Source organism: Sylvia atricapilla, chromosome 3 (assembly GCF_009819655.1).
Source record: "Sylvia atricapilla isolate bSylAtr1 chromosome 3, bSylAtr1.pri, whole genome shotgun sequence".
Lineage (NCBI taxonomy): Eukaryota > Metazoa > Chordata > Aves > Passeriformes > Sylviidae > Sylvia > Sylvia atricapilla.
The window spans coordinates 63,543,087-63,567,381 of NC_089142.1; the positions used below are offsets into that span (position 1 = coordinate 63,543,087).

General features: G+C 42.1%; 1 protein-coding gene across 5 annotated transcripts in view; it reads left to right on the forward strand.

Annotated features, from left to right (window-relative positions):
- Positions 1–24,295, forward strand: part of NHSL1 (NHS like 1) — a 102,672-nt gene that overhangs the window by 34,555 nt on the left and 43,822 nt on the right. For all 5 annotated transcript variants that reach the window (XM_066315580.1, XM_066315582.1, XM_066315583.1 and 2 more), the window contains exon 2: positions 17,920–18,072. In XM_066315580.1, coding sequence (XP_066171677.1) covers positions 17,920–18,072 — 153 coding nt within the window. The remainder of the gene's footprint in view (positions 1–17,919; positions 18,073–24,295) is intronic.

Here is a 24,295-nt window from a genome sequence, read left to right on the forward strand (position 1 = left end):
TTATTGGTGTATTCCTTATGTTGAGTTTCTCTAATATCTAGTATGACCCCAGACATTTTATTTGCTTTTTCTGAATAACTAATCATCGGCGTTCCAATCACTTTTTTTCATTAAAACAATGAATGACAAGAATCAGTCACCCTGCTTTCTGGCCTGACTTTTCCCAGGAGACCTTCTAGTGCTTCAGAGGTGGTGTGCCACCACAGTATAAGTGTGTACATGTGGGACACCAGCTCTGCCTCACTGGCTCCTTGCTCGCTCGTTCCCGGACCATAGAAACAAAAGAATAGCAGAGTTATTAAGCCATCAGTTAAAAGTGTTATGGGTGGAACAGGTACTATTGCTCCTTGACATAGGGAGACTCTGTCACTTTAAATTCTGTTAATGTTTATTTTAAGGAACAAAAGTGTTTAAGAGTGGAAGTGCTTTCTGGGAACAGGTCAAGTGATAACTGCAGAGCACAGCAGGGGATTACTGGCTGGGCTTTATCTCTGTTGATAAAAGCCTCCCTTTGGGGTCCTTACCAGCATCATGAGAACTGTGCTTGGAGAGATTTCACAGTGCTGATACACTCCACACAAATGCTCCCAATAGTGTTAGGGTTGCTTGAAAACATAATACAGTCAAATTATTTGAACTTCCTCATGGGCTGGGGAAGCATCCTCATTGAGGGGATCTCAGTAGTTTGCAGCAGTAGTCCTTGCGCTCCTGCTACCAAATAATCAATAATCAAAATACTTGTGGTGTGATGTAGCAGCCATAATAGTCAGGTTACCATTTTAGGGGTTGAGAGTTTTTTTAAGCTGTAGCAATTATTCTGATAAAGCTGTTAAATTAGTCATATTGTGAAGTGAAAGTTCTGCATTACCAACTCAGCCTTGTTCCAGCATCTGTGATGCTGTTCTTTGCTGCCAGATTGAGTGCAAATAGACAATGTAAGATTAAAATCGGCCAGAGTGCAACAGTACATCCTTTAACAGCCTGTCACCTGCCAGAAAAGCAGTATTACAGTAGTGTCAGGGCTGTCACCATCACATGTTCATTCACAATTATAGACAAACTCCAGTGGAGCTGAATGTTTGGTATCTGGTTTTCCTGCATCAAAGTTAAACTGAGATACTCCGCTGACCAAGTTTGGCAGAAGTGTCACAGGCTTGGTTTACTTTGGTTTAAATGCCTGCTGAATTGAAACATCAGGCAGTGAGACACTGTTGGCAGTGACTGCTGCTGGGGGAGGTTGTCACCTCCTCGTGGTTAAAGCATCACCTGCCTCTTGTAATTCCCATTGCCGCTTGATATTTTATCAAATTTTCAAAGTTTAAAGGTGTGGTATGCTCTTGCTAGCTTTTGTGATGATAAAGTTTTTGATAAGGATTTTGGGAGTTTCTTCTTTCTTTTACAGATGCAGGCAAGCCAGTGGCAATATCAGATTACTTTTAATGTTTGTTAAACAGTAGCTTCAGTTATTGGGATTTTTTTCTCAGTGTTTTGTTGCCTGCCAGCTCATGAAAGAATGCTTTCTTCTTCTTCTTTATTCATATCTGTAAAGCTGAGACCTGTCTGTGTGATTTGTGTTTTGTGAAAAACACATGAAATTTGAAATAATAATTAAATAATAACTAAAACTAAATAATAAATTAGTAGAATGTCGTGAACCAAGTTGGGTATGTTTGCTATGGCTTTTTTCTAAGTTTCTCTTCCAATAGCTATGAGATTTAAATTTCCCAATATAAGGATGTTATACAAAAACAAAACAAAACCAAAAAAACCAAAAACAACAAACCCCCTCCCCCCCAAAAAAAGCCAGAATCTTTGCAAACTGGGAGGATTCATTCTTTGCTTTGTCATTTAGCAGTGTGAAACAAAAGCTGAATTGCTTTCCATCTCTACAAATTCTGCACCATGCAGAGCACTGAGCAAGCCTTTGTGGCTTTTCGTGCCCTAAGTGACACAAGGACTCAGTCTATGTGGTGAATGGCTGGGACAGCTACTAACAGAGACTGGTGTAAGTGACTGGCCACCCTCATTCCCAGTTTTATCTGCTGAATGCAGCTCATACCATAACAGCTGACATATTGGATTGCATCAGATAAAGCCAGGAACTAGTTTGTTGGGGGTGGGGGTGGGGGGGAAGTAAATTTGGTATAATTTTTTGTGCATGTCTAAAAAAATGGGGGAATGTTTTTAATGTCTTGTCTTATGGCTGAGATTTTTGGAGGTTTTGTTAATTTGGCTAAAACAAGTAATGGTAATGCTGCAAAGCAGGGACATTTGGACAAAACCACTCCAGGTCTTGGAATAAATAACAGCTCTTCTGTGTGTTTCTGTATGTGCATTTCTTACTCGCTTTGCTGCACATTCTCTGCATGTTCCATAGGAAAGAGGCCTCCCTGCCTGTCGTTTTCTGGATGGGCCATGGAGGTCCAGCACTTGGTCTCCTATGCCTTTTCATGCATTAAATGCAAGAGTGATGTGGATGAAAGGGGGGATGAAGAAGAACTTGGAATGCGATGGGCCAAAAGATGTTTATGTTGGGTTGTTGTAAAACACTGAAGTGAATCACTAATATGAATATTAGTGTCTTCCTGAGTTTCCTTGCTGAAAGAAAACACTTGGCTAGCCTGACTGCTCACTGTTAGGTGTGAACCTGAGCTTGCTGTTGCAAGGAGGTGCAGGTGGTGGACATTTCATTCCTCTCTGCCTGTGACCAGACAAGAAGCCACGTGTGGTACTCAGGAGCACAAGGAAGAAGTGGTGAGGTTTTGATATGGAGCTCATTAACACCACTCAAGTGCATCTGGGGGAGTGTGAAAAAATAGAGAGTTCAGAGATGTCTTTCGTGTAGTGTGTTTTGCGACTGGGGTAAGGCAGCATCTGCTGCAGTTAAGGAGGTAGAGCAGCGTAAGTGCAAATCCACATGTGAAGCAAGATTGGAAACCCTGTGGTGCTGAGCACAGTACACTGAGTAGGTTCTTCGGTGCTTAATTTGATGAAAGCTTCTGGGGTTTATGGATGCTGAGTACATTATGTTTTCAGTTCTTACTGCAAGTTGCTTGTGAAGTCAAAAAATGGTTTTAAGAAAATCAGATCAGATTATAGTGGAATCATGGCAAGGAGAATCTGAAACTCCACAGAAAGGGCGCCCTTTAAAGGAAATGGGTATTAGAAGTCTGATAGATTACAACAGATTTTTAGCCCTTGATTTTTTCCCTGCCTTAATCCAATGACGCATCATTGACAAATGCTTGTGTTGCTTTATTTTCAAGGTTTTCAAACCTCTGCTTGAAAACAGTTGTAGATCAGCTCTGCTTTTTTCACCCATCCAGAGCCATGTCCTCCATCCTATGGGCTGTGATACTTAAAAGGTGCTCATTCTCTGAAATACATCACTTTTGTCCTCCACTCCCAGTTGCTTGTGCAGACATCTCGGAGGTAAAGCAAACTTGCACTTCGCTGGTATTGGAGCTGGTAGCATATACATCTGGTTTATTCATACCTTGTAATGTTAATAAAAAAAGACACATTTAAAATGATCCCAAATGCCAATAGGCTTAGTGACATTTAAGCATGAGTGATGCTGTCAGTCCATCCACAAACAAAAGCGGTACGTCTTAATTTGTCTAATTACGCTCTAACATGCAGGCCAGCTGCTGCTGTGAACAAAAGCAGTTGATCACACCATTTTATTAATTGCATATTAATTGCCACATTCATGTTAACCATATGGGAGACAGTGGAGTAGAGTGAAGGCTACTTAGTGATGGAGAAGAGAAAATGAACTGGCAGAGTGGTGTCTACAGAGGACAAATCTTAGAATGATAAGGTGCCTAGAGCTTGTTGATGCGATCTGATTTTTGCAATTAATCTGGTTTTTTTTTTCACTCATCTAAATGACTGTATTTAAAAGTGAGAGGGATTTTAGTAGAAAGGATTGCGTCTTCCATGGTGACTGCATATTTGTGAAAATACTGTTGTGCAAGTTGGTGTTGAATTTGTTTGGTAATTTGCAGAAGGCAGCCCTGCTGGCATGTGGCCATCTGCCTTTGTCTGCCTGCTGTGCCAATGGATGCACCTGCGCTGCCTGGAGTCACTTCTAGGAGCAAGGCTGGAAGATGCAAGAGGAGCACAAAACTTGCTGGGTTGTATATTTTATGCAATTTTGCTCCAAGTATGTAGTTTTTTATATAATGGTAGTAAGTCTTGAATACATCTGGATTTCTTAGATCGAAAAATAAAAATCCTGACATAGGTTGATTAACTGGTGTAAAAGAACCTACAGCAAAAAGCAAACAGTAGTGGCCTTGCCCACTGCATTTATCTGACATCAGATTGCCTAATAGGATATTTAATGATATTTGATTTATCTTCTTGAAAGTGAGACTTGAGAAAAATACTCTCAGCTTCCTTTTTTTTTCCTCTTACTTTTTGTTATGTGGAAGCAGCAGCCACTGTCAGCAGATGCACAGCAGTTCTGTTGGGCAGCAGGTGCAGACTGGAGTAGACATGAAGTGATTTCTGTCCTGTCCCCCCCAGACTGACATTATCACAGTCTGCAGAGCATCTCCTTCAGCAGTGCTGTCGGTGGCTGTCTCCTGCCTCCAAGCAGCACTGTCCCACAGGCGGGTGTGCGCAGTAGGGACAAACTACACGATATGTGCAAAGAAGGCTTACTGGACTGACACCTAAAAAAATTCGTCAAGATCTACCTTGAGTTTATTTTCTCTTCCTTTCCCTTCATTTTGCTTTAGAAAGGAGAGCAAAGACCCATGTTACAATTTGTAAGCCAAAAGGGCAGCAGGTTTGGTTAGGAGGAAGGCCCAAGGGCAGCTCTTTGCTTTCTTAGAAGAGAAGTAATGAGTTAATGGCTGATCAAATAGAAATATGTCTACTTTGAAAGGAAGTGCAGGACTGGATGTGGAATCTACAGTGATTTAGAGAACTCAGTCTTGCCAGTCAATTAAATATTTTTGCTTGTCTTTTCTAAAATGAATATGTCAATGTTAAAAGCTTAATCCCACCTCATTGCCAACAGATGGCATTTTGCTTGCATTTCTTGTATCTCTCAGAAGAGCTGGGATTGAGAGAGAGTGGCTAGTTAAAAAGAAAGAGAGAGGGTCAGAGCCTTTGTTTTAATTACAATGTTGTTCCAGAAAACCTCCCTAAAAAACATTGTTCAAACTATATTGGAAGGCACAAAAGGAGACACAAAGAGTCACACAGTTAAGAAATTGCTAATAAGCAGTTGAGAGGTAGATTGGATCTGATCTATTCTAAGAACATGCAGTGCAAACCAAACAATAAGTGGTGACATTCTTATGCTTAAGCAGAAATTGGGGCAGAGGGGTTGTTGCGGTTTTTGATTTATTTATTTTTTAATAAAAAAAATGCTTTAGGTGGCTCATTGCAATTATGTCTGAATTGGTGCTGTAATACAGGCCAATGTGGAGTCTGGCTTATAGAGATATAAAGCATGATTGGAAAGGCACAGCTTGAATTTTGGGTTGCAAGCAGTGCCTGCCATGACAGCAGTTGCAGAAACAACGCCTGACTAGTGAGCAGACCAGTTTTGACTTGGAGTCGTTGAAAGAGAATAAATGTGAAACCCCATGATGCTGCCTCTCCAGTCCCAGCATAAAGGCACTTAATCAGCCTCCCCATGTCTTCTCTACTCGGACAGGCAGGCTGGGGCCTGACAATTACTAATTTAAAGGCAGAATTCCCCAATGCGCTGCTTGTGGCTGTTAGGCTGCAGCTGCTGGCATTTGCTGGGAAACTGTGTCTCAGTGTACTGGGGACTGACTAGATCACCAGTGAGGCCTGATCCCACCAGCTGAGCACAAACTCGTGTCACTGGAGAAGATGCAAGAAACTTAGGAATGCTGTGGTTGAAAGACATGTTACCTGTCTCTGATGGCTTTTTCGTGGCCATGCTCAGCTAGCTGCTCTGTGCGGGGTCAGTGGCCATGTACTGCTCATCCCAAAGGTCTCATCCCCTTTCTGACTTGATTTGAGCCACAATGACTACGGGGCAACTTCTCCTCTGGTTTAGTGCTGTTTTTGTTCATTGTCCTTTATGTGTTTTGATAAGGAATTTAAGAACAGTGACGTTTCCCACAGAAGGGTTGCAGAGCACATTTGTCATTGCCCAAAGGCATCAACAGAAGTTTATAAAACCATTTCTGTGCTGTTTCGTGATGTGTTCCTGGAAGGGCTAATTAAACCTGGAGCTGGGTAACATCTCCAAAGCAGGTTTGTCACACGTAACTGAATGATCCCTCATAGTTGTTCTCAGTGTCTTTAACTAACCTGGCCCTCCTTCTGTTTGTCAGACATTTGCCACAAACACAATGCTATGGCTAGACCAGGAACAGTGGGCTGCTGTTTGGGGGGACGAAGCAGGTCCCCAAGCAGATGCTGGTGGCAATGTTAGGGTAAATAATTAATAACATCAGAGGAAAACACACTGCTCTATGTCCAGCTGAAGGTGAGCAATTTTTTTCCTGGGTGTGATGCTACCCTATTCTGGATAGGTTTAATTAATCCAAAGAGAAGAAAGATGCTAATTACCCTGATTTAAAGAGGAGTATTTTCAAAGCCTTATAAGAATGCAGTGTTTTAATTTATTTGTTCCTGGAGCCAGCTGTATGCTCTGTACAAAATATTAGACGTTGGGGATGTGTCAGGTACTTCCAGTGGCTGCAGTTTAAAGTATGTTCTTCAAATCAGCTATGGTTGAAAAACAAAGAGATAAATTGAGGTTTTGTGTGCATCAGCTTAAACAATTCCTTGTGCGATGGCAATGCACGTTAGGTGGTGCTTGTGTCTAACTGAGGTGAATTGGGATTGAAGTTTTTTAATGCTGCATCAAAGCATCCTAAATGGATGCTTTGACATCTCCAAAGTCAAGACTACTTCTGTCATTATCCATCAGGATGGGAAATAGGAAGAGCCTTTTCATGCCCATTGCATACCAATTTTGGGAAAATACTGCAGTGGTTTTATTGACTGGTTTTCCTGAAGGTTTATTCACATTGGCCAGGATCTCCTACCTCCTTTATGTTTAAATGGAATCTTCTGCTCCAGGGGTCAGCCCTGTCCTGGAGCTGGTGTAAAATGTTACACCTGATTCTTCCAGACTTTTAATACCATGTTTCTTCTCTTTTCTGGCTAACTAATAATGAAAAATGCTCTCCTGTTTCAATTCCGTAATAGCACATATGTCAGTAATTAAAAGTAATCAGAACCAATCTGTATGCCAGTTTGGAATTTGGAATGTTGTGCACAATGTTAAAATGCAGCTGCTGGATACTCAGTAGTTTTATCAATTATCTTGAGGTGGCAGGGTTGTTTGCTTAGTAGTAGCTAGCTGCTGATATTTCTTTGCCTTGTTCTTACTGTTGTCTTAACAGCTGCTGGAAGGTTTCTGAAATGAAATTTACTCAGCTTATTTTCTGTGGGGGAAAAATCCATGGTATTTCTACACGGAAAATTATTTTTAGGGTCTGCGTAGTTGTGTCTGTATTTATTTGTGTATTGTCTCCAGTTAAGTGTTGGAAATCTTATTTGTAGTGTACCTCCTGTTAGTGGGATGACACATTCAGAAGCTCTTCCAAAAATAAAACGGCAGTTTTAGTTTAAGTGCTGATCTGAGTTGTTGGATGCATGCTTTCATTTCGGTTGTCTTCAAGCGAGAGTTCACCACTGAGAGCAAGTTACTCTGAAGACATGATGTCAGGTTACACTGCCTGTGGTCTGTTCAGAGGTGGAGTGGCAGTGATGGTGCTATAGCTGCCCACTTTCGAAGGTTTTCGCATACAAATAGTGAAACTACTCGGGAAATAATTTTAAAACTAGCCTCAGCTCTTTCAAATGTTGTACTTACACTTCTTCAACTTCCACTTCAGCTCTTCCAGCAAAATGCAAATTTTTCTGCAGTTTATGTTTTGTACTTAGTGGGGAAGCCAAAGGTACCACAAGAGACATTTTTGCAATTAAGAATGGTATCTTTCATTTTAAATAGTGTACGTTAAACCCCTCGCTGTGTTACAGCTTTTCTATTTGGTTGGTTTTATGAAGCACCCAAGGATTAACACAGCAAGGAATTACTGATTTTTCCAAAACAAGAAAAAATGTAGATATCTGCAGTGAGGATCCTGAAGGAAATGCAAGGGATCGGCTCCTTTTCTGTCTGGCAGGAAATGGAGGCAGAAATTGAACAATGTAAATGGGAGGGGAGAGAATCTGCATTTTTAAGTTTTATATATTTAAATCTGCATTTTGATGAAGAAGATAGTTATTCCTGTTGTTTGCCTATTGCCCACACATACTTACTTACAGAAACCATTGCCACAATACTAAAATGTACAATTGACGATGTCCTCAGTAGTGCTTTCTGGAGATGCTTGGTGGCAAGGCACCTTTATCACTTTAGCATCACTTAAACTGTTAGATGCATTTCGCTAGCTACCCAAAGAAACGCAAGTATTATTCAGTAGTTAGTGCTGATCCACCATGGCATGTTGTGAGGTTTGGGCCTCTAGATTGTGTATAAGTAATGAGAGTTCTCTGAAACTTTTAATCAAACCAGTGCTAATAAAATGATAGATTTGTATTCACATTATAAATGTGGGAAGTTCAACCAATTAACAATATTAGTCCCTTCATTTGGTTTTGTTGAGGACTTCTGTTAAGATGATGCTGACCACACAAATACAATCTTAAAAATGGTTTTCAAAATCTGTTGGTATTTGATCATGTCAAATATATATATATATTTCAGATATATATAGCCATGGCCAGCCAAAGACATTCTCTGGACATTGTGTGGTACAGATGTTGGTGCAGTTGTTTTGCAATAGGTTGCTGAATTATTATGTTATGCAATAACATAATAATTAGGTCACTGTGACAGGAATTCAGTGCCTTGTTTTAGTTTAAAGACTTTTATTTCAGGACAGATTGTGTCTTAAATTGGAACACATCCGGGTTTTTAGATTTTGTCAAAAATCTTAGGGCTTCAGGAGCAATAACAAATGTCCTTTTATTATTTATGAGCCTTTGCTTTTACTCATCATTTTAGTATTGTGTTGTGCAGGTAACATTTTTCAGGTAAAGTTTTTGAACGTTTCTAATGAACAAAACTCTTTTCCAAGTTGCTGTGGAAGACAGTAAATGGGTGCTTGATTTTGGTATGAGCAGTTGTATGATTCTATGCAGGTTGGTATTTTCCAGGGAGCTTAACTTTTTTCATTTATAGGCTGTAAAAGTTCTTAAGGAACTAGGGAATGTCCTTGTCTAATTTTAAGAGAGTGTGCCTCCAAGCTTAAATGAGACCCACCCAGAACGTACTGCGAGTCAGCAAAAAGACAACAAAGAAGAATTTGTGACCCTTTATACCAGGATAATCCTTATATAAGTAACAGTATGCCAGAGAGCAGTGTTGGGCAGGGAGGCCAAGATAGGCTACAAAAATTCTTTCTATGACCTTTAAATAAGTGAAATGAGTAGGGAACATGTCCCCTTCAGGACACCCATAAGGAAAATGCAGACTGAGATTAGTTGAAGATGTCTGTTGGATATTAGAGTGGATGCCAAAGAGCACAGCTGCCAAAGATGGAATTACAGGGAGATTGTTCGGGACAGAAGTTCAGAAATGGAATTGTTGCAGTCTGGTTTTGTTGGTTTTGCTCCTTGTCCTACAAGATGATTCTAATGAGAAGACTTGCAAACTTGTCTGCCTGTTATGTTTCCCATCACTAATTCAGAAGAAAAATATTTTCTCTGTTGTGCATTATTAAGGCAATAAGAGCCAAGATTTTGTAGACTAATTTACTTGCCCCAGCCAGTTTTGATCAGTTCTTTAGGGTAAGCCACAGCACAGGAGCATTCAGATGGACTTGGAATTTAAATTGAGAATATTTCCTGGTGACATCCCAAGAGGATATTATTCCTTAGGGAATGAGCAAAGTTCTCCTCTGAGAACTGAAGTTGCCTTAACTAGGGTTCAGAAACGGGCAAAGGAAAAAGGATTGCACCCTGCAATTCAAAATAAAATGAAATTACACATTCACAAAACGTTTTCTGTTCTCTTGACTGCCATTACTGTATGGGGAGATGCTCTAACCAAAAGAAGCTGCTGCTTTGTCTGCCGGCAGCCCTGCCCAAATGCTGCCTTTTCTCTCTGCCGATGTGTTTGCATGATAGAGGATCCTGTGGAAAGATGTTTTGAATTGTTAAAGGAATGAATTAGCTTTATTGTGCTGTGACCTAAATAGGATCATCAGATCAATCAGTCTGCTGCTTTTCTGTCCTCTCTGGCTTAGGTTGTGTTGCCTCTCCTTCTCATCTTGCTCCCTCTTCCCTCTGCCCCCGCCGGGCAGCCCCTTTCCCAGAGCCTCCAGGCGTAATCCTTTATGATCTTGGATAAAGGAGGGCACAGCCGGGTACCCTCTTTTCAAGCAGTACCTGCCCTGTAATATTCCCGTAATAGCCTGCCCCTGCTCTGAGGCATGGCTCCTTCTCGGTGTGTTGTTATGGTGTCTTTAGGGGAAAACACATTTTCTTCTTTGTTTCCCCTGTGCATTCTCCTCCTCCTCTTCCTCCTGATCCCAGGTTGAGTGAATTGTAATTTCTCAGTAGCCGGGGCAGTATCGCGCTTCACCAGGGCCGAGGTTGCCTTGAAAGAGGCCATTGTGAGCGCGGGGAGCTGCAGAGCGGAGGGCGGCTGAATGCGGTGCCGCCTGGGACGGCCTTTGTGCAGGGAGCACTTTTGTTCTCCTCAGAGATGCCGGGAGAGGGCCAGCCGGGATGGGATCTCAGGGAGGGAGGAACCCATTCTGACCATAGATTATTGACTCCTGTGTTCTGCAAGGAGTCCCTTTGGGTGCCAGCAAATGGTTGACAGCATGGGTGAAGGTGGCCAGAGCAGGCACAAAGCTTGGGCGTGAGTTTTGAAAATACTTGAGGCGTTTGGCCTTTCTGATGTTTCTTCATGATGGAAAGCCTCACCTAGAAGTAAAACTGCAGCTTTCAAAGCTGAGTGTTCTTGGTCTGAGGCAGGCAGGAGCCTTGTGACCTGCAGGGAGAGGTTGAATAGCCCTCCTCAGATTCAGTCTTGCCCTGCAGATGCCTGGGGGTCACTTCCATAGCTGCACCCCTCTGGACACCACAGCTGCTCAGAGTGGGTGGGTGGGGGTGGCAGGGAGCAATCCCGAGCACGTCCTACACAGAGACATTCCTGCAGACATGCTGGAAACAACTGCCCTTCAGCAGCTTCTTCCCTGGGAGCCGCTGTAGGATGGCACAGTGGAAACTTACTTAGAGCAACTGAGTGACGTGTCTGTAAAAGCAAAAGCATCGATTTAATTGTTTTGAGTACATCTGCTTGCCATAATTTCCACTTTCCCTTTTGTGCATTGAACAGAGACTCACTGGAAAAGCTCTCACAATGCAGTTAATTCCCAGCTCAGTTGGGCAGTTTTACTTTTTCTTTGCTCTTAAAATGTCATAAATGCTACACAGTTTTTTAATGGAGGATTTTTTTCCATTGTCCAGATAAAGTTGCTAAGGCCTGCAACTTGAAGTTTAGGTTTTGAAATGAAGGTACATTTTAGTAGTTTGATGCACGATTCCCTTAATGAACTTGATATATTGTGTGTTGGGCTTTCCTCTCCTTCATGAAAATGAAGTGGTAACATTTGTTTTAATTTGTGGGATGGAGCTGGAAAGCATTGCTTTAGCTATTCTTCTGTTTTATTTGTGGGTTTTGGGGTTGTTTTTTTTTTTACTTAAATATTTCCTAAATTTTGAACTGTGCGTATGCATGGGCTGGTGATTAGGAAGAGAGCTCTGATTCTCACTGATTCCAGTCTCCTTGTGGACAGCTGCCTCTGGGGCTGCTGCCGGGCAGCTGCTCTGGCTGTGGTTAGGAACGACCCAAGAACGACACTTTTCAACATTTACCATTTTATAAAGCTTCAGCCTTTTCAGTGGATTTTGTGCATTGGTGCTAAGGTTTGGGGCACTGGATTGTGAATGGGAGCAAGACACAAGAGCCCCTCTCCCCCAGGGGCTGGCTGGAAATATTTCCGTGGAAGCTGAATATTTCCAGATTGTTTCACAGGCGCCGATGTTTTATGCTGCTGTGAATGTGGAGGGGTGGCTGTCCCAGATGGCTGTCGTGGAGCAGGTCAGCTGGAAAGCCCCTCTAAAGAGGGGATAGAGCAGGAAGGGGAGTGAAGGAATGATTACAGCGTTTCAGGCATGCCATATGCAAGCAGCTGTTCCTTACTTCTCTTCTGTGTGTATGTGGCCTCTACTAGAAAATTAGAATCAGTTTAACCACTCAGGGATTAAAAACTATTATAGTTGAACTAAAAAAAGGGTTTTGCTAATGAGTTCATTACACAGTTGTGATTTTGAGGATGCTGTTTGGCACTGCAATTTGCATCTCTCAGTTTCTTTGCCCTAGTCCCTGACTTTTTAGGAAGAAGATTCTTCTGAGCCAAGCTTTGTGACCAATTCTATCCAGCATGAAGTCAAAATTAGCATTTACTGAACATCTTCTCCATGTTTTCTGTATTCTTTGTGACATTCCTGATTCCTCTCTCTTTCTGTGATCCTTGTGTGGCACAGTGTGATCCCTGCTTCTAAGGATATGGTAACTCAGGCAGTGAGTTAATATTAACTTGTCTAAGGTGGAGCAGCAAGTGTGTCACAGAGCAAGGTCTCTCCAGTCTGCTACTTGTCTCTGAGTCATTTGCATGAAAAGAACTGATATCGCAGTGTGCATACCTACTGTTCATGCTGGATTTATCTAGCTTTAACAAGCTTTTGAATTTTATTCTATCAAGTTAATTTTAGGTGAGGGTTTTTTGTTCTTCTTGTTTGGTGGAGGTATTTGTGAGCTTGTCTGCTGGCTTGGCAGTGTTTGAGACTGAAGTCCTTCATCTGTTTGCGTAGTGGCTACAATATAAATCTTCTCAAACTGCCTCATCTTTTCCCTCTTGTCTCCGTGTTGGGAGGCTGAATGCAGAGGAGCGCAGGCATTCCATGCTTTCATTTCTCAGAGAATTGCTATTAGTTTCTTGAGACAGGAGAAGTGTTTATGAAAAGCTGGATTGAGGCAACGTGATGAATTTTATGGAAGTCAGTGGGCTTGTCTCAGGTGGGGAAGATGTTCTGTTTGTTGTTGGACTAGTGCAGACTCTCGGAGGTGCAGATAGGAGTAGCCAGACGGTGTTTCCTTTGGGGTATTCCCTCATGATAACCATATTGATGTTTGACCTCTTTAACAGCATGACCTGAGGGTAGGTGGAAGCAAGGTCAGGGTGGGGACGGGGATGAAAGGCAGACATCGCTTTAGGTGTTGTTTGTTGCTGGGTTTGAACGTCTTCCTCCGGGCTGAGATCAGGGGTAGAGGAGAGTGGTCAAGTGCTTGTTCTCAGGCAGGAGAAATGACTTGGCTCACATTGTAGCCCGGGGTGAAATGAAAAGGATTCCAAGCCGCCCAAAGTACCGAGGATCATGTTGATTCACAGTGGCTTGACCATGAAAAGGTAACAAAGTCTTGCTTCCCAGCGCTTGCAAGGCTCTTTTAAGATAACACAAAGACCTTTGGAAGAGACTGTCTCATTTCAGCAGTCCGGACTCCATCATTTTATAGCTTGAAACTGTCTCCATTCCCTTAGCTCCCTTTCCTACCTGCTGAGGAACAGGCATATGTGGGAAGAGGCACTTCCTACGTCCTGAAAAAAGGTGGACACCGCACTAGAAAAGTAGTAACCATCTCCTTGGTTTGCTTTCAGATGGCAATGTAGCTGAAGTTAAAAATGGAGTCCGTCTAAACTCACTTCCAGGGTGTGTCCAGCAAGCACGCATTTTATGGTTTGTGGATGTGTAGGTAATGGCAAATGTCTGACAGGGGTATTACTGTGTATTTAATTCAAAACCAGCATTAAATAGTTACTTTGTTATCAGAGTTCGATGCCAGAGTAATTTTTTTTTTGTGTGTGTGTAAGGTACTTGATGGAAATCAATGCAAAAAGCAGAGCTTCCTTGCCATTGCTGCCATGGCACCATGGCCTTCTGTCCCTTTGGCAGAGCTGAGCCAGTCAAAATGCCTCTTGGACCAGCAGCTGCTGGAGAGACCTGCTGCTCATGGTAGTCCTGATGTCAAGCCCATGTTGCAGTTGCAAAATCTCTGGATTTGGAAAATGCTGATTAAATGTTGATGATACTGTGTTCAGACAAGGATGAACATACTTAGTTTACATTCTGTTCTTCACAGTGCTGTTTCAACTGCTTAGAGGGGAAACTTAGAGGTTCCTGTGGAGCATCTGCTTTTTACATGCTGTGCTCCAGAGGCTGGATCCTGCTGCAGCTTTGGGGTCAGCCTGGGACCCCCGCTGCTGGCATTTTTCTTCTTCCTCAGGAAAAAAATCCTTTTCATTGTTAATCCGAGGGGGTTTCCTAAGCGTGCTTTGTGAGGGAGGGCTTGCTTCCTGGGCCTGAACATTGTGCAGAGGGCATGCCCTGCTGAGCACATTCATTTGGTGCTTAGAATTTTCTCTTTAACTTCTGCAAAATTGCAGATGATTCCTAGGAAGGGTGGCTGTGAACCTCTGTACAGATACATTTTTTTAAGACATGAGGATATAGTGCGCATCTCAAAAAGCTGGCCCATTTCATCCCCGTGCGCAAGTTGCGTTTGATGAATGACAGAATCTCTATTAGCCAGAAATAACTCGATCTTGTTTTCCATGTATCTGGTCTGAGATGACGCTAATAAGAATAAATTAGGAGTGTAACTTAATAAAATTCAATATGTAAAATTAGAGGGCTGATGTCTCAGGCAGTGGCAGTGACTACGGGAGGAGCAGTGGGACTGGAAGGGGAGGCAGTGCAGAGCCGAGAGTGCGTGTGGCAGCCACCTAAGGCGCAGCTCTGGATCCTTAATAAAGTGGGAGCAAGAGGGTGAAAAAAAAAAAAAAGGGGGGGGGGTGGTGGTGGTGGGAGATGGGGGAAGGATAGGAGCGGTGGGAAAGCAGAGCATCCTGATTAGCACGAAAATACAACACTCATTTGCAAGTGGAAGGCGGCCGGGGCTGCCCGGCCCCCGGCGGCGGCAGCGGGGAGGTGCGGCGGGCGGGGCGGGGGCAGGGAAGGTGCCGGGAGCTCCGGCAGCTCCGCCCGCACAGCCGGCTGGAGACACCGGGAGAGGAGCGAGCACCTGCCAACTCGGGACTTTCTGGAGCAGCCAAACTTGGAGAGCGGAGGAAAGGAGGAGAATAAGAGCGGAATAACTGCTGTGGACAGCAAGAAAGCCTTTTCGTCCTGCGCAAACGAGAATAACAGCTGGGGCGCTTTTCTTTCCTCCTGTTTTGCTTGTTCGAAGTGGCTGTTTTCAACCTACAGGCTTACGTGCGAGGAGGAAAAATTCAGGCTAAAGAACTGAAAATTATTTCGTCTGTCAGAAAGATCTAGACGTATTTAAAGTGATTTCAGGAAAAAAACAAACTCAGAAGGGAGAAACGTAGAGAAGAGAAATTTGGTGTGCAGTTTGAACAGGTTCAGTGTGTCACCTTTCTGGAGCTCCTCCTTTCTATGGGATTTTAACTCTAGGATCACAGTTCTGCACCGTGAAAATGGTGGTTTTCATCAACACAAAGCTTAAATCTCTCATGAAACTTTTCAAGAGAAAAAGTAAGTATAGCTCTGTGTACTCACTGTCCTTTCAGGAGGCAGCCCAGTTCTGATGGAAAGTGCAGGTCCCTTTGGCTTCAGTTCTACTTCCTGAAGCCTCTTTTTAAGCTTATCTCACTCTTTTAATCGTTTATCATCGTGGAATGTGTGGAGGCAGCCTTGTGAGGGTCTTTAGGGACCTCTGCTTTGGGACACTGTGGCTTTGGAAGTGCTTTGTCACGGTGATTCTGAAGGAGCCAAAGTTCTTGGTATGGAATGGGAAACTCGGTGACAAGGCAGGGTGTGCCGGTGTGTCGTGGTGTCCTGATGGTTTGTCAGATGTCTGTCTCTGCTTATGCAGCTGTGGGGTTGTATTGCTGAGCTATCAACATAAAGTTTGATCTTCCTTTAAGTGATGAAGAGCAGACAAGTCACATTACAGAGAGTAGCTGGCAAATGTGGACACCACTTCTCTTGACTAGTTTTGATGACCATTATTGCTCTGATGAGCAGTAAAGCTTAATTTTGGTGTGGCAGGACTGCAGCCAGATAGTGGGCTTGGCGGCAGGTGTATCCCTCCTCCTCTTCCTCCAGCCTTACCGCACTCCCCATCCACCGGTTCAGCCGGGGAATGGCGTGGGTGCCCTTCATTGTACTTCAGATGTCACGTTTTGTTAGATGGGGGTGATTGGTGGGTGTAACCAGGTAGGCGATGAGTTCCCCGGTTTTTTTTGATTTAGGTTTGACCACTGGTTAGCAAGAACGGGAAGAGTGGGCACAGGCTAAATGGGTATCTGCCTTGTTGAAACCAGTATGTCTTGGGAGATGGGGTGGGATGCAGGACCAAGATGTAGGCGTGAGGACGCCCACTGAAAGTCTTTAAAAACCTTTTTCGAGGTCTGAAACTAATCTGAGGGGAGGCAGGTAAGAACCTCCCCCTCTGCTTCAAGTCCTGCTAGGAAAGAACAGGTGCTGAGCATTTGGCTGTAACTATGTTTTGAAGCGAGAGGCATAGCTTATTTTCCGTACGAATGCCAATTGTTTCCATCTGAAATGATCCCAGCAGATGCACAGTAGTGTTAAGGAAAGGATAATATTTCAGATGACAGGAGGCTATAACATCCTTTTTGTTTCTCAGTTTCACATACCTTCTCTACTACCGCAAGGGCATCAGACAAACCACAAAGTGATGTGCCACAGGCGGTGCAGCAGCAAAGGTGGCAAAGGGAAGATGTGGAGCTGACAGCGAGGCTGGGGGCAGTAGAGCTGTGGCAGCAGGGCAGGTGCTTGGAAGCAGCGCATCTGTAGTACCTTTTAATGCTTTGGAGAGCTAAAAAGCAAAGATGTGCAGCATGCTGGCTGAAGGCCAAAGGGTGCCTAGGGGATCATGAAATATGACCCCCAAGTGTCCTTCTTCTGTTTACAGCAGGGTGGAGGGATAAGCCTATTCTGTAGAAGTTTTTATTGATGATAAACTTGAAATAAAAGGTAGTGGCTGTCTCTTGGGAAGCATAAATGATAAACAAATCTTGGCAGTATGTGCTTTGGCTGTTTCATTGCTAGACTGTCTGTAGGAAACTTTGAACTTGAACAAGGTCTGTTTTATTTTCATATTTGTATTGACTGCAAAGAAGTGGCCAGAGATAGCCCTCTTCAGTGCCCTTGTGCTCTGAGCAGTATTTGTCCATGGAGTTGATTTTGTTTATATCTCTTTCCATTCATGACAAAGGAAAGTAGCAAATTTATTTGCTTCATTGGAATCTTGTTTCTGCTGTGAGGAAGTAGGAGGTCAGACAAGGTTGTTTCCCAATACAAATGAACCTGTTGCCATCTCTCATGAAGGCTGTCATATTCCCAGGGGCACCTTTGAGCCAAGCTATTCTGCTCTGCACAGCACCTGCCATGATCAGGGAATGGAAAACTGATTCCTTTGGGAAGAGTGGGAACTAAAGGTGGGGGGAGAACAGAGTTTCAAGTTTAGAGTAAATAAAGCAGCAAGTATAAAAACAGGAAGAGCAAAAGGTGTTTCCTATAGAACATAATGTTAGAGTAGAAATGAAAGAAAGGGTTTTTTAACTGTCGTGGAAGTGAGGTTCTAAGGAATATTTTGATGGGGCTACAGTGGCAGACAATGCTTCTTTCATTTTTAGATGACATGTGGTAAACTTACACATGGGATTTCATGATAGAGCTATCTGCAATGATATCTAATTTTCTTGTTGTTGTGTCTTTCTGCAGCTGTTTCCAACCTAGATGAAGAGAGTAGATGGACTGTGCACTACACTGCTCCTTGGCACCAGCAGGAAAATGTCTTCCTACCCTCCTCAAGACCACCTTGTGTGGAGGACCTGCACAGACAAGCCAAGCTGAACCTCAAGTCAGTGCTGAGAGGTAAGACGCTGCTGTTGACACAGACATGTCCTAAAACTACAGTACTTTTTGCCAGTCTTTGCAAACATACCCAAATTGCAGGCTTTGAAAGAAGTTTACTTGTTTTTCTGTACCACATATATAACATTAATGGGATTTTCCCACTCAGATGAAGGGATGAGAGAAAATTACTTTGCTATGAAGAGACAAGTAAATGTATAATATGACAGAGCACTCTGAAATAGAAAAGTGTGTCTTGGCCATTTCCCTTTGGTCTTTGAAGTGTTGACAAAATGGTGCCTTCAATTTCAGAAAGTCCTGAGTTAGTCCATTTGTGGAGTAAAAAACATATCAGAGGTGTTTCATTTGGTGATTTCTTCTGTTGTTTTACAGTGTCATTTCCAGGGTTATGGCTGCTTGTGAGAAGCTGGAAAAGGTGCTGACGGCAGAAAAGGGAAATAGGGAACAGGGCATTCACAAGGACTCTTCCAGTAATAAAAATGCTTTATTGCAGAAGTGTTCAGCATGTTTTTAAGGCCCAGTTTTTACCCCAGTAGTACTTTCACTGGGGCTGTACCTGTGCAGTCTGTCATGGGAGGCATTGTGTTGTGTCAGTGCAGCCATGAGAACAAAGACGTGCAGCCAGCAAGGAGGCCTGCAGAATGTCTGTCCCTGGGCCAGATATAAAGTTTAAAATAACAGTATAATGTTCCTGTTCTGGAAACAGTTAACCTAGATTTTTCTTTACACTGGCTGTTTAACAAAGGGGGTTACCCTACAAAGAGCCAACTTGTTCAAGTCCCTTTTTCTTTCAGCAGGAACTGCAGGTACTTGATACCTTGCAAAGTTAACCTGATTGAAAAGAATATTGTATTTTTTATTTGATTAACATGGCATTTCTGCATTTTAGACTTGAAGAAAGCTTGATTTTGTATGTCTGAATGGAGAAGCATTTGACCACAATAATTCAGTTCTCTTGGCATTCCCCCAGTTAATTGATTTTCACTGTCTCGTTCTAGGTGCTTTTTGTTATCATTTAATAGGGAAGTCTTGACAGCCAGTATTATTGTGTCCTGCATGGCTCAGCAGATTGCCTGTGTTCCCTCTATACTTATTACTGGATTAGTACATTTATGCAGTTCCTTAACCTTGAAACATATATTGTTCTCTTGGAGGCACACTTACCAGTCCTTTACAAAATAAAAATATTTGCCTGCTTTAGATTAAAAAGAATACTGATTGTTGTTAGCTTTTTGTGAACATTAAACACTTATTCTAGTATTTTTTCCTGTTCGCTCTTTTGGACTGTTATTAAAAAAAAAAAACCAAACAAGCCTTCACAGGCTGAAATGCACTGATTTTCTTGAGTTTTAGCAGTTTCATGTTCTGTTTAAACAAATTTATATTTAATATATTTGTGTGAAACCAAGTAATATGTGCTGCTTTCCCCTCTTACACACCTGAAGTTGTTTTGGTGTGGTGGGATTTTTCTCTGGAGGTGCAGCTCATTATAAAAAATAATGGCTTTTGTACATGATGTAGGACTGCTAGGTGATGAAGCAGTGTCATGCTTTCAGGGTAGTAACTGAGAGAAGAAACTGTGATGATACCTTCACCAGACTGCATACTGCTGACTTAGTGAACACAGCTGTGTTATCTATTTATTTACTTATTTGTTTAACCTCAGGCTCTTTCCTTGAGCCACCTTTTTTTTTTTTTTCCGAAGTGCAGTTTTAAAACAACTCCTTGCTGTTGCCTGGAACTGCCCTGAGTAGCTACAGCATGAGTAGTAATAAGAGAGGCACTGACTGAAGTTTTATCAGTTTTACTGTGCTGCTGCTTCAACAAGCAGTGTGAAGTCAGGAAGGCACTGGTGCTTCTGATCGTACTTGGAGATTTGAATTAAAAGTTCTGTATCCAGAGCAGAGTTTCATTCAGCGTGAAAGCACTGTTGGAATTGTGACAGAATTTTGACAACTTCTGAACTGCTTTTCCACCTGTTTCTTTAGAAAATACAAAGTTTTCTAAAGCTTCTTAATAGATGGAAAGGGATTATGTGACCATAACACAGAAGAGCTTGAAGAGGTCTTCTGAGAAGCGCCATTGGGCTAGAATGGGGACTTCAGTTCTGCATGTCTTGGCCTCATGATAAAGCTTGCAGTTTGCCATCGATTTGGTGTTTCTGATTCCATGGTTGAGGTAAACTGTGGAGCAGTAGGACAGCTGTATGTGACCTGACATTATGTATGTCATGAGGGGGAAAAAATAATACAGCATGACAAAATGCACTTTATTTTGTACAGAAAGTGGGATGAATCACTTTGATCTCCAAACAATGGTGACAACAAAGGGAAACTGGAAGGAAATAGAACTAAAGCAAATACAATTTTTGCTCTATGCTAAGTCATAAATGAACCAGTAGAAATGTACAGCAGTGGAGAGATATGAGGCAAAGATATTTAAATGCCCCCCATAAATTTTTGGGGCTGTGAAATAATTTAAGGTTTTTAAGAATAGGTCAGACAAGCACTACTGAAAAGTCATTTTTGTGTATTTTGTCCTATCTTTAGAGGAGGTTGGGAAGGAAGAAAGTACCTCTGTTGGCCCCCTTGAACCTGATAATGAGATCTTGAGGACTAAGTTAACAGCTGTTGCTTAAACCATCAAAAGATATGTTTGGAAGTTTTCCAGTCCTGTTCTTCTTGTTCACATCATGAGAGCTGAAGTTAAGTTGTTGGTACATAGCAGCTATAGCAGCTTGGTTGAAGACTATTAATTTGTTTCTACACACCTGGCTCCTTGTGAATAGAAAAGGAAGTATAAAACTTAGGTAACAAATAGTACCACATGTAGAGCACTTTTAAACCACCTGCCAAAGTATCAAATGTATAAAATCTTTCAAAATAATTCAAGCAAAGTATTTCTGTCAAGGTATGTTCACCCATCTAATTGTAACCAGATGGAATCCTGGCTAGCTTTTAAGACAGTCAGTGCAAGGCAAACTGCTTTTTCTGGTACAATTTTTAACAGCAAATTCTTTACAGTATGAGTCTAATAAAAAAAAATCTAGTGAAATAAATAAGAAGCCATCTGTTATTTAGAATAAACTTTTCAGTACCACTTAAGAAGCAGAAGCCAGTATTGCTACTTAAATTGGTTTAAGAATAAAAAGTTAAGAGATATTAAAATAAATAGTATCTAAAATGTCGTGAGAGAAATAAGTACACCGTATGCTGATCTATACTTCTTGAGGAAGAAGTGTTGTGGTTGAAGGAGGAAAAGATCTTTATTGATTTCTGTGCATTCATTCTTTTACTTTGTATATTATATGTCGGTGTATCCCCTGCTTATCCACACTGTGGAAATGGATGTAGTATGGGGTAATAGATGTTGGAAGGGAGATATTTTAGGTTTTTACCTATGAAGTAGGCTTTTAACCTTTTGAAATTAAGGGGAAATGCTGGTTTTTTTTCCTTTATGAAGCTACTTTCAGATATAAGTGGTGAGATGTTGCACTCAGATGTATTCATAACTGAGGTAAAGCTATTTATCCTTTAGGCATGCAGGTGCTCTGCTGCCTTCTGAAGTTTTAAAAAGCAGTATTGTCCAGTAATCTGAACTAGAAAATTAAGCACCTGGAACCTGGAAAGTCTGTGATACATAGTCTGTCTGTTCTTGAGAACTGAAGTTGCTTTATTAACCTGTATTAAAATTTAAAGGTGTTATTGATTAAAAGCAGTAGCTTGATATATTAAACCCAGGCTGTGTTACTTAGTTTTCCATTAAAAGGTCTCAGTGGCTTAATATGATGACTGAGGAAGAAGAGTATAACTTTAGCTTTACTTCACAGTCGTGGTACCATTGCAATTTGATTTAAATGTTTGGAAAGTGTTGCAGCTCTTGGTTGTGGTGATAGATGCAGTATTTCTTCTTAGTGTTTTGTTTGCATTGGATAAAGCAGACCCTCATTTTCTTTGGGGGAGGAGCCAGGACCTTGAAGTGCCTGCTGAAGCAGATGGGGTGACATGAGCCATGCAAGGTGCATGTTTTCTGACCCTCAGAGCCCAGCTGCTCTGGCTGGCCTTCCCTGAAAGCCTGTCCTGTATGGCCTCTTCCTAATGTTTGCATGGTCACTTCATGAAAGGTGTTCCCCAAAATACAGATGTTTAGGTAAAAACAAAACCATATTAGACACTGAGGAGTCTTAATGTGACTCTGTGCTTCATGTCACTATTGTGTCCTAGGAAGTCAGGAAAACAGGAGATGAAGACAACAGATGGGAAGGAAGAGCTGAGGCTCTGCATGGGGCCAGGATCCTCAGATCAATCCTGTTCCCTTGCTGTGTGCTCTGTTCCAAGGCTGAAGGACTTGGCTAGTCTCATGTTGCTAATGTCTGTCTGGTCTGGGCAGGAGCAGAGGTTGGTGTTGTTCAGAGTGGCATTGTTTCTTAAGGCAGGCTGTCGTCTGTGCTGAAGGGCCCAGTGCCACATACTGCAGTGTTTCCTGCAGTGTTCTTGGTCCGTAAGGCCAAGAGTTCAGTGGGTGTTCAGCCAGAATCAAGAGGGTAAAACAGCTCCCATCCCTGACACAGTGCACTGACAGATCTGGCTCCTTGCATGGCCAGTTTGAAGAACTGGTATCTGAGGAAGTCTCTGAAGTACAGTGGTCTTCAGCTGGGAGCACAGATAAAACAGCTGTAGTACATTGCAGTGACACAAATATTCGGCAGTAAAAGTAAATTGAGACTAATCCTCATTTTGTGAAGTGTGTTATACTCTAAAATTGACCAGCAATAAGGCATGAAGCATGAAGATAGGGAGGAGACACAGTACTCTTGTAAGTGTTGCTTTGCTTGACTGCCTGGGGTATATAGTGAGTGTGCTTGTTTATCTTCTGAGCAGGTTTGCAACATTAAGTGTGTTACAGGTGGAGATCCAGTGTCCTTAAAGGAAAGCCTCAGGTTTAATCTGGAATGCATTGGCTTCTTGCAATAATCTTGCAAGCTATGATGAAGTGAAGGGAAAGAAGAGAGAATTCTTACCACGTACCTGAACTCTTAGTTTCTACTTTTTTTGAACTATTCTAAATTCTCTCAAATGTGGATATATGTCAGTTGCAGTGATGGGAACCAGAGCAGGGCATGTATAGTTGAATTTCCAAGGGGCCTTTGTTTTCCATTCCCTGCAGTTAGCAATGTAAAGCACTTAATTTAGAAAAAAACCAACAAAACAAAACAAAAAACAAAAAAACAAACAAACAAAAACCCAAAAAACAAACAAACAAAAAAAAGTGAGGGAGTGCTATCTCCACTGTTGTGTATTATCTTTTTTTCACGAGTTGGGAGATGACGGGCATAAAGGGCAGGGATGGAATAACTGTATTAATGTTAAAGGTCAAATACAGCCAGACTGAAATGATACCAGGCTGTTAGGAGAAGTGTTGTGGACACTCACTGCACTGTTGAAGTTGCAGATGAGGGGCAGTGTCATGTCACACACTGCTGCCCAGACTGATTATCCTATACTGAAAAAGATGTTGCTGTAAATAGTGGGAACACTCCACATGCTGACTTTCATACCCCTTTTCAGTCTATAACTGCTGAAACTTCCGCACAACTGCCTGTTTTGTGCCCTCCCCCCAGGATAATTGTGTTGATTGAAGCTACGTACATAGTATAGGGCTCGTTGTTCCGATGTCTGCGATGATTCATTTATTATCTCATCTTTAGAAGAGCTGGATTTGGCTGACTCTAGCTTCTGTTTAGCTTTGTTGGCCAAATTCAAGGAACGTATTTAAGCGGCAGTGATTGAAACACTTGATTTGTTTTCCAGAAGACATCTGGTTAGCATTGTCAAATAAAACAGGATTTAAGTAGTTAGTCATAAAGCCTCTATTATGTCTTGCTACAAGACCCTCCAGACAGGTATGTGCTTAGCCTTTGTTTTCTCAATGCATCTGCCAGATCACTGTTCAGATGAGCAATATTAGGGTCAGACCTACTAGTCGATAATCCTGCTGAGAAGATTATGGACTTAAAATAATCTTATGTTTCATTAAAGAGCTGCAAAATAGGGGGAAATCACTTCATATTGACAATAGCTCTGGTTCAGGTTCAGAGACATGTCAGGATGTGAACTTCCTACCAACTGGAAACCTTAATGGAGTAAAAGGCCATTAAAGGCTATGAGTAGACCATATGTTCCTGAAAGGCCTTGGAGCTATAAAATCAAAAAATAGAAATCAA